The sequence below is a fragment of the Mixophyes fleayi genome, chromosome 4 (genome assembly GCF_038048845.1).
Source record: "Mixophyes fleayi isolate aMixFle1 chromosome 4, aMixFle1.hap1, whole genome shotgun sequence".
Lineage (NCBI taxonomy): Eukaryota > Metazoa > Chordata > Amphibia > Anura > Limnodynastidae > Mixophyes > Mixophyes fleayi.
Genome location: NC_134405.1, coordinates 127,354,673 through 127,365,424, shown reverse-complemented (window position 1 = coordinate 127,365,424; position 10,752 = coordinate 127,354,673). Strand labels below are relative to the sequence as shown.

General features: G+C 39.9%; 1 protein-coding gene and 1 long non-coding RNA gene across 2 annotated transcripts in view; both read right to left on the bottom strand.

Annotated features, from left to right (window-relative positions):
- Window positions 1-274: 274 nt before the first annotated feature.
- Window positions 275-5,507, bottom strand: LOC142149959 (uncharacterized). The gene is made up of 2 exons (XR_012690946.1): window positions 5,405-5,507; window positions 275-2,957 (listed from the first exon to the last, which is right to left on the bottom strand). It is a non-coding gene; the product is annotated as an uncharacterized LOC142149959 (long non-coding RNA).
- Window positions 5,508-6,970: 1,463 nt separating this feature from the next.
- LOC142150745 (uncharacterized) overlaps window positions 6,971-10,752 on the bottom strand; it is a 29,560-nt gene continuing 25,778 nt past the window's right edge. The window contains exon 11 of the mRNA XM_075205938.1: window positions 6,971-7,104. Within this exon, the coding sequence (XP_075062039.1) occupies window positions 6,971-7,104 (134 nt within the window). The remainder of the gene's footprint in view (window positions 7,105-10,752) is intronic.

Sequence of the window (10,752 nt, the reverse complement as noted above, 5' to 3'; positions counted from 1 at the left end):
CCATCTCTCTAAATCTAAGACAACATGATGAGATGTGCCTAGTAAATAAAATGTCACATTGTTGTATTTCGATTCTGGAGTGCAGAAGCCATTTTTGTGTAATCTTTTCAGGCTACGATGTAGGTTTAATCTAGCATTATAATATGAATGTCCAATATCCCTATTGACCTTTGTCCAACAAAGAAAATTAGAAAACAAGACAACCAGTAAGAGAAACAAACCATAACTCTGTGATTTATTCTGACAATGAATAGAGTAGGCATAGATGATGTGCTTTTTGTCAAAATATTTTTATTTGTTAGTAAATTTAGCATTGTTTGATTATAATACATGTTGAACTGTACGAGGTTATAATAAACGCAATACAATGAAAGTATGTTAAATAAAATGAGGGACAGTATCTGTAAGTATGTTCTAACCGTTTTTGTGGAAACATAAAAGTATACATTTATCTTATGTTTAGTTTTGGTGTGGGACCTCCTGCTGTGCACTGTGTCTACAGCCATTAATTGTCACTACTGCTATTGATGTCAATATCGCCAACAGGACTCCTCCACAGATGGCATCAGCTGCAGATTGTGAGAAGTTTTGACATTATGGGGTGCATTTATATATCAACAAGGTTATGCCTCGTTAATTATCCGTATGTTTAGGGCCTCAGGGGCAAACGCAGGATTTGTAGAGGGTGGTTTCCACACCACCCAGCCAGTGGGCATGACCAGCATGCATGGGGACGTGGCTATAATATTAGACCATGTGGGGCTGCTCTCCAACTCTTCATATCCCATAATATACATGGGCAATGCACCAGGCTTGAAGAGGGGTTTCCAGGCACTAGGAAAACCCACCTCAGTTTGCCTATGGGCTTCATAAACAAGCCCCTATATTACAAGAATTATAGATCTGTACATCACTTTTGAAAGATATTTTCAACAGTAAAAGTACCCTCTGTGTTCACCATTTTTTTAATACTTTTGTACTGACTTAAATATCTACTATTGAGTTTTAGATATTTTAACATCCAACCTATGTATATATGCATTTATGTATAGTTATATAATCTATAATATAAATGTCTAGTGGCGTGTGTTAGTCTGTCTGTGTGTGTGTGTGTGGAAAAAATAAAACCAAGCTGCAGCGCCACCTGCTGGGCAGAGTTATACACTGACCTACTAAATTCTTAGTGTGTGAGGAAAATAAAAATTCAGAAAGGGCTGAAATTTGGTATACTAAGATGTTTTTAATTTGTTAATTTAATTTGTTAATTGTTAAAAGTGTTTATAAAGATTTTAAAAAAATATATATATATTTCTTGAAGGAGAAGTGACAGTTGGGAGTGGTTGGTGGTTGCCGGGGGTGACAGTGGGGAGTGGTTGGTGGTTGCCGGGGGTGACAGTGGGGAGTGGTTGGTGGTTGAGGCCTGGGCTATGGCCCAAATGCATGACAAGAACCTTTTTAACACCTTAAGTAGCTTGATTTGACTAGAATGCATGAGTATCATGCACGGGTTAACTTGTATATTTATATTTAAATAAATCTGCATTTTCTCACATATCTCTTTAAATTAAGCTATAAGATAAATCTAAATATATTATCTCTTTGTGAATTGTTTATCTCTAACCCTATCCGACCATTTAGTCCTTTATAGCCATCATATAGGTTGATAAATCCTTGTGAAATTGGCCATTCCCCACACCAGTTTCAAAATGTTATTCGTATAAAAAAAAAACCACCTCCAACTGTGTGTCATTTTAATACGTCAGTGCTACTAGAGAATTCTTTTAGGGGAAGAATACGGTAACCTCCAAAAACCAACATGGAGGAATAATACTTTTTCTGTATTGATGTTTAGAGTTCATTTATATGAAGTGAATAGAGCTTTGAAATTTGTAATAATTTTAGGCATGATTCATGTTCAGACATACGTCCATTTATGTAGCGTATTTTGCGTGAATTAGCTCCGCAGATGCCCAAATACGAACCTTATGCCAGAAAACTAAATTGCATGCTCAAATGCAAATTACACTTGACTTGAAGGGCGGAACTGGGGTGGGAAGAGGTGGACGGACGTAGGCAATGAACTGTAAGGGCATCCGATGCAGATGGGGCTGATTCAAGTCCTGGGTTTCTCTTAAGTACCCTTGTTTTTAGATTTGCATCAGCTGCAGGGCTGACTAATAGTGATGATTGGTAAAACATAGTCTTTGTACACATAAGACTACCACTAGATAACACAGACCATGTGTATGTTTAGTGAGATAGATTATAAAAACGTTCTGTATGTACAGTACACCTTAAGAACATCTTGATTTATGTATTTAATGTAACCATATTAAAATGAATGATTTTACTGTTTATAATTGTTCATTTATTTTAGAATATAATTTTTTTCATGTGTTCTGATGTGACCTTATAATGCACTTAAGCTTGTGTGTATGCTGCTCTCTCTTCTGCAAATAATGTTAAGACAAAGCGTACTTGCACTTAGATTACAATCGATATGAACCTAGAGATCCGTATGGATTTGGAGATTTTCAGAACTGTTCCGTGATCCAATTTGAATAAGGCCCTCTATGTATAGCTGATGATAGGGGAAATGAATAGAAAAAAACATATGATGATTTGCCAACTGCACATTTTGCAGCAGTGATATTAAGAAGGAACCATTTTTGTTGATGCAAGATCTATTCTGTGTCGGGTAAAGTGTAAATAAATAAAGAGAAATCGTAGTAGCTTCATCAATGGCACAAAATATCCAAGTAAACATAATAAATAAATATTTCCCATACTGATTTGTTTTTTTTAGCAGGAGTTCCAATCTTTAGAGCAAAGTTATAAGTTCTTTGTGTCCGAATGAGGTTACGGGAGCTGACCTTGTCTTTTCCACAAAATGTTTTGTGTATTGGGATGTCTTTATTTGTTGAAGATGATTAATATGGAAAATCATAGCTGTGAGTCTAGAGAAGAAAGAGAATAAAAAAATAATATTACCCATATATACCATGCAAAGTCTAAAAGACCATTAAACTACTGATTTCATCTTTTGAATCACCAAAAGAACACCTTTATATAAGGTGAATGGCCTAAAAGTCACTTTAATGGAAGTCTGAAAGAATAACAGTAAAGTCTTGGGATGCAGGAGCTATCACACCTAGCAAATATCTCATCATCATCATCATCATCATCATTTATTTATATAATAGGGTCAATTTTGAGAGCAGCCAATTAACCTGCTAGTATGTTTTGGGAGTGTGGGAGGAAACCGGAGCACCTGGAGGAAACCCACGCAAACACAGGGAGAACATACAAACTCCACACAGATAAGGCCGTTGTCGGGAATCGAACTCATGACCCCAGTGCTGTGAGGCAGAAATACATTAAGGGAACTGACAACAGCAGGTGAAATTAGAGCAGCAATCACATTTTTGCTATATATATATATCTATATGGGGAAGCAAGGTTGAGAGGGATTCTGTCACATTGGTGATAGGTATTTTTCAAGCGGTGGGTCTTAGGGAGCTTTTGACTTTGTGACTTTGCCCTCCCATGTAGCACCACATTGGGAGTGCTCACCCTAGAATACCCAACTGTGCTACAGGACTGGTTTGAGCAGAAGACTCAAAGATGATATGGGAAGGATGAAGGGTATGTGGCACATGTCTGGTTGGCACCTGTCAATAGCAGTTTTGATTCAAATAGAAATCCCAATTGTAAAGCTATATGAAATTTGCTGGCGCTATATAATTAAATGATGATGATTATGATGGTGAATGCTCCAGCTCTGAGACCTATATTCTCACCAGCAGCACAGAATGTGATGTTTATCTGGAAGGTCCCAGGGTAGAGACCCAGACTAAATTACTAAAGCAGGGGGAGCGGAAGGGGGGTAGTAGGCAGTAATTAAAGAGATGTATGGGTTTGTTACAGAATAATATATATAAAACAATACAGCTACAATGGAGACATATTAATTAAGCTGATGCATGGTGAGAAACCATAAATAGAAAAAGAGGAACTGAAGGACCACTTAATAACAAAATGAAAAATATCAATTGTGAATTCATGTGCATCAATAAATATAGAAAAAATTGTAAATAAAAATACTGATAAACTGTGAGCAAAATTAAAAGAGAATGATGTCACAAATTAAAAGATACTAGTGTAAATACACAATAGAGATGTTAGAACTGGCCGCAAACAATATGTTTAAAGAACTTTGAAGGATGAAAAGTATATAGGCCAGTGATCACTAACCTGTGACACTCCAGGTGTTGTGAAACTACAAGCCCCAGCATGCTTTGCCAGTAGATAACTAGCTGATAGCTGGCAAAGCATTCTGGGGCTTGTAGTTTCACAACACCTGGAGTGTCACAGGTTAGCCATCACTGATAAAGGCTGTAGGATGTTCCAGAGAAGGAAGACCTAAATAACCTCACATATCATGGAGGGAAAATGGTAACAGTCGACAATGTCAACGGCAGTGGAAAGATCCTAGGGAAGAAATAAAAGAACTTGGCTGTACCTTCATAAAGATGGGACATTCGGAGTACTTGATTGTTCCTACAAACTGTCTATGACAACAGCTTAGGAAAATAGTGTTCCTAGTATAATGGCAATAATAGAGCTTTGAAACAGAATATTAGGGCACCTACATGACAAAGCTTGTTCTGTCTGTTAAAACAACTTATTTTTCTGTAAACCTGTTCTATAGTTATAAAGTTCCACTGATGAAAAACAGCGGCTCCTTATCAATCTTCATATGAAGGAAGGGAACTTTGGTGAGAGAGTATTTATTATTATTATTATTATTATTATTATTATTATTAATTTTTATTTCAAAGGCGCCACAAGGCATCCGCAGCGCCGTACAGAGACAAACAAATTACAATACAATGGGAGACAGCATAGTACAGTAAACAGTAAGCACAGCAACTCAGTAAGCTCAATGCACAGCTAGAGAGGGCGGGGAAGGGGGAGATAGGATCCGTAAATGACGGGGCCCAAGAAGGAGGGCGCGGAAGACAGGGAGACCCCCAGGGGGGAGGAGGGAGCGAGAGTGGACGTGGAGTGGAGCCTCGAGGAGGAGGGCTAAGTAGCTGGAGAGCAGAGTTATAAGTGGTGGAAACAGGAGGAGAGATGGCCCTGCTCAGAGGAGCGTACAATCTAAGGGGAGGGGTGGACAGACAGAGAGACGCAGGGGAGAGAGGGAGAGTAGGGGGACGGAGGCAGAAGATAAGGTAGGAAGTTAAGTGGGAGACAGAAAGGCTTTTAGAAAAAGGTGGGGAATGGATCATCTGAAATGGGTGAAGGTAATGTGCCGGAGGTACGTTTGGAGTAGGCATGCAAGAGATCACCCAGGAGTGTTGCAATATTAGTCATGATGGAATTTAGAGTAGAACCTTACCTTGTATTTAGTCAAGCTCGGTATAATAGACTCCCCATGATAACGTGTATATGGTGGCTTCAGTGAACAAGCTTTGGAAAGTTTCTGGCACAAATCTGTTTTTAAAGCCTAGTAATGAGGTGGAACAAGCTTAGTTAATACATTTAATAAAGAAATTATTCAACAGATGAAACTGTCCCTTAAATGAAGAGATTATTAAAAGTGAAAAGGAAACGGGTTGATATATATTAAAATGAATTGCATGCTCTCAAGAGAAGATCCTTTTCTCTTCTGTGTTTTTGTTTGTTCCTACTTTGTTCACCTGTGTGTCCTTATATTATTCCTCTTGCATGTTTTGTACACGGTTTTATGTTTGTTATGTATAGCGCCTGCCTATTATGTTTTATGTAGTTTGCTTTTTTTTTATATTTTATGCTTCTTGCATGTTCAGTATTTTGCCTTTGCTTGTTGGATCTCTACATTATATACACTATGCTCTATTTCCCCACTGTACGGTGCAGTTTGCAGACATATTTTAAATATTAAATGCACATCCTGTCTGCATTCTAAAGTGGTTTCACTTATTTAATTATACATTTAATGATATCTAGGCTTAGTTAATTTTTTTATGAAATATGTTCTTCTGAAGCAAAGATGAAATGTTTTACTATGCAGTCAGATTATATCAAATTTCCATGTAAACTATTAGGTGTATACTATGTTATGAGTGCCTACTAATTTTATTTTCCGGTCAGTGATATCCATGTATCCCCAATTTTGAACTGACCTTGACAGGTAAATGTTGAGCAGCACTCCATTCACTGAATGGAGGCTTGGATGCATTTGTGCCCTGAACATAAGCCGGAAAAGCTGCACGCATTAAAAAGTTCATTTACATGCATATGTTCAGTCAGATGTCAAGAGGCGGACAGCAATACATCACTAGCATTTGCACCATGTGTATGTCATGAATAAAAAGTGTGTATATTCCCACCCCACAATAAGGTAGAGAAAGTTTAGAGATATACCTTGATAGTGTTGGTGGTAAATGCGAAAGTCACATTACCATATTTGTACACAATGTAATAATGTAATGATGTGTCATATACACAATGGAGAATAATGTAATGACACTGTTATTAATAATTGTGAAAGCCAAATATCTGTTGTTTTCTTCTTTCCTGTCACAGTTCAAGTGGAAATGTAATCAAGTAATGTGAATAGACAGACACAACTTCCTACAATATAGCAGCCATACTAATGATTTTAGTACATCAGCCAGTGGGATTAACATGTAATTAGACAATCAGTAGAGTCTAGCTCATCCTACTGATCTTCATCATCATTGTGTATTGTTGCACCAGCCCTTCAGCACTCGCAAAAGATACGTATCCTGACAACTGCAGATACATTTGTTTTGGTAGATTGGCTCAATGTGAAAACGTAAACATTGGTTAGCTGAGGCGTTATTGAAACCATCTGAATATTAAGTACAATAGTTAAGGATTGTACAACTCAATTGCATGCAACAGCTGGAATAAACATTACCACAGTATAAAACCTTCCAGTCTGGCCCAGCTCCTCATTTCAACTAAGCAGTCTTCTATTGGAACTTACCACAAATATGAGAATAGGGATCAACAATATGACCAAGATACCCAAGACAATGATAGCCACTGCATAACTTGGGAAAGAATTTTCAGTAGGTGGAAAAGTGTAATCTGAAATAATAAACATAAGAAAGGTAATTTAAAACTTCAATGTTATATCTGTACTACCTCGTATATATATTGTAACAAAGGGAGGCATTTAGCTGACAAGATGCAGAGAAAGCATGCAAGCAGAGTAAAACATTGATGCAGTTATACACCTAGATTGATAATAAACCAGGTAAAGAATTATGTGTGACAAACAATAGTTTAAGTTTGGACCTGCTTTCACAAGCTGTTTTACCATGAGTCCCACATCAGGAAGTCCTTGTGACGGTGCTAAGCAACCAAAACCTTGTCCTGGCCTTGGTTGACTCAGGGAGTGAACTTTCGTTGGTATCCAGCTCTGCCTTACCTGAAACCATAACTTCTTGGTTGCCCAAGGTGAAGGTTCTTTGCGTACATGGGACGACAGAGGAGTATGAAAGAACACCACTACCAGTCACACTCAAAGACAAAACTGTTATGGTGGTAGCTGCCATAGCACCTAAACTCCCATATCCACTCATTTTGGGGTGAGACTTCCCACTGTTTAATGAGGTCCTTGGTGAGTGGATCCGGCCAAACATGCCGGCAACTGATTCAACGTTCGGAAGCCCGATCTTAAAGGAGCGGCCTAAGAATCCACAACATCTGGACATCGATCTTTGGGAACTGAAAAACCAGAATGCCATCCTGGGAGTCACAGCAGGTGTTCCACAAAAGCATCCACTTGCGGGGAAACATGGACAGTCCAAAATAGCGTTGGATGATGATGTCGCGGATGAGCCCACCCCACCTGTCAGTGAGGATACGGACTGGTCCGCAATTCCAATTTTGATTCCTCTGCAGAACTTTGCTCGGGACCAACTTAATGATGCCACTTTGGAACATGCCTTTAAAAGTGTGACTGTGTGAGGTGAATGTGGTAGCGAAAGTCGCCCAACCTGCATAAGGTATACCATATTTTATTGTCAAAAATAATTTTCTGTATACAGTTGCTATAGTACAGGGTGAAAAAGTAGAACAAATAATGGTTCTTCAGGTCCATGTTCCCCTAGTGTTAAAAGCAGCACACACACATGTCTGTGGGGGACACCAAGGGGAGGATAAAAAAATGGGAACGAGTTCTGCTTAGGTTTTACTGGCCCGGTGTACACATGGCAGTGAAAAAGTATTGCCGGTCCTGTCTCATTTGTCAGAGAACCTGTCCCAAACCCATGTACAGGGCACCTCTCATTCCAATACCAATAGTACAAGTTCCCTTTGAAAGCATAGCCATGGACCTTGTGGGGCCACTGGAAAAATCTGCACCAATATATAGTAGTGGTGCTTGACTATGCAACCAGGTATCCAGAGGCAATTCCCATACGAAACATAAAGTCCAGCACCATAGCTAGAGAACGTGTATTGATTTTTACATGCTTGAGGATACCCAAGGAAATTCTCACCGACCAGGGCACCCCATTCATGTCCAAACTGATGAAGAACATGTGCCAGTTGTTAGGGGTGATGGCGCTTCACACCTCCGTGTACCATCCACAAACAGACGGCTTGGTGAAATGCTTTAACCGCACATTAAAGCACATGCTCAGGAAAGCCATGAATCAAGAGAAAAAAGATTGGGACACTCTTATTCCCTATTTGAAGTTTGCCATCCGTGAGGTACCTCAAGCTTCAACAGGGTTTAGTCCCTTTCAGTTATTGTTTGGGAGACAGCCCAGGGGTATCTGGGATATGTTAAAAGGAAGGATGGGAGCAGCAAAGTCCCAGGGAGCCAAATATGTTTCCCAAATGTATGAGAGGCTATGAAAGATAGAGCCCATTGTACAACAACATGTAAAAGAGGCTCAGGAACGACAGAAGGAAAGTTATGACAAAAGTGCTGTTTTTTGATCTTTCAAGCCTGGGGACAAGGTTCTAGTCCTGGTTCCTACCCAGGAAAGCAAAATTGTCGCCCATTGGCAGGGTCCATATGAAGTTCTAGGGGTAAATGTATCAAGCTGAGAGTTTTCCTGGCGGGTTTGAAAAGTGGAGATGTTGCCTATAGCAACCAATCAGATTCTAGCTTTCATTTTGTAGAATGAACTAAATAAATGATAGCTACAATCCAATTGGTTTTTCAAACCTGCCGGAAAACTCTCAGCTTGATACATTTACCCCCTAGAGGCTGTTGGTCCTGTCAATTACAGGGTCCACCAGCTAGGTAGGAGAAGGGAGGAGCAAATATACCATGTTAACCTCCTTAAACCTTGGCATGATGAGGAAACCTCTCTTCAGGTAGTGAGTACTGCCATGGAAAAGTCTGAAGTGTCCATAGAGCCAGCTTTGTCTATTAAGCAGGGACAACAGACTGAAGAAATGATTCGCCCAAACAGGGATGTCTTCACTTCCATTCCTGGGTGAACTACCTTAATCGAACACGACATTGTCACTCCACCAGGAATCATTGTAAAACAGAAGCGGTACCGCATCCCCGAGGGTGGAATTGAGAAAGGAGATTGAGAAAATGCTCCAGTTAGACATGATTGAAGAGTCCACTAGTGAGTGGAATAGTCCCATTGTGTTTGTCCCGAAACCCAATGGGTAAATTAGGTTTTGCAAAGACTTTAGGCATCTAAACAGTGTGTCCCAGTTCGATGCCTATCCAATGCCACGTGTGGATGAACTGGTAGAAAATCTTGCTGGTTGCAACTATTTGACAACTCTTGATCTAACAAAGGGTTATTGGCAAGTCCCCCTGACTTCTACTGCCAAGCCAAAGACTGCATTTTCCACCCCTGATGGTCTCTTTCAATATAAAGTCCTACCTTTTGGGTTGCATGGGGCCCCTGCCACCTTCCAAAGGGCCATGAATAAATTGCTACAACCTCACACAGTTTATGCAGCTGCTTATTTGGATGATATAGTGATTTATACCCCAGACTGGGGATCACATTTAGCCAAGATTGAGGCAGTCTTAGCTTCATTAAGGTCTGCAGGACTAACAGCTAACCCAGAGAAATGTGCCATAGCCATGAGAGAAGCCAAATATTTGGGGTACATTGTTGGTCGAGGGCGTGTAAAACCCCAGCTAGAAAAAGTGGAGGCAGTCAAAAATTGGGCAAGACCAGAAAAACAATCACAGTTAAGAACCTTTCTAGGCTTAGTAGGTTACTACAGGCGGTTTGTAAGCCACTTCGCCACTAGAGCTGCTCCACTTACGGACATGTTAAAAAAAAGTTGTCCGGATAGATTAACCTGGTCTGACTCTGCAGAAGTTGTCTAGTCTGATCTTCGGTTAGCACTTTGTTCCCCTCAAGTTCTACAAGCACCGGACTTTACCCGGAGGTTCTTCCTTCAAACTGATGCTTCTGGTGTTGGCTTAGGTGCTGTCTTGTGAAAGGAGAAGAATGGAGTAGAAAATCCTGTCATGTACCTAAGTCGTAAGTTACTTCCGAGGGAACAAAAATAAGCTACTGTGGAGAAAGAATATCTTGCTATAAAATGGGCTACATTGCGATGGATGCAGAACAACCGGGAAGTAAATGCCAAGGTAAGCCGCTGGTTCTTGGCACTGCAACCTTTCAAGTTTTCAGTAGAACATAGACCTGGGATTCTGCACAAGAATGCAGATGCATTGTCATGGAAATATGCGCCCCTCGTGAAGTCCGCATCCCCCTACTTGGAGAGGGGGAGGGA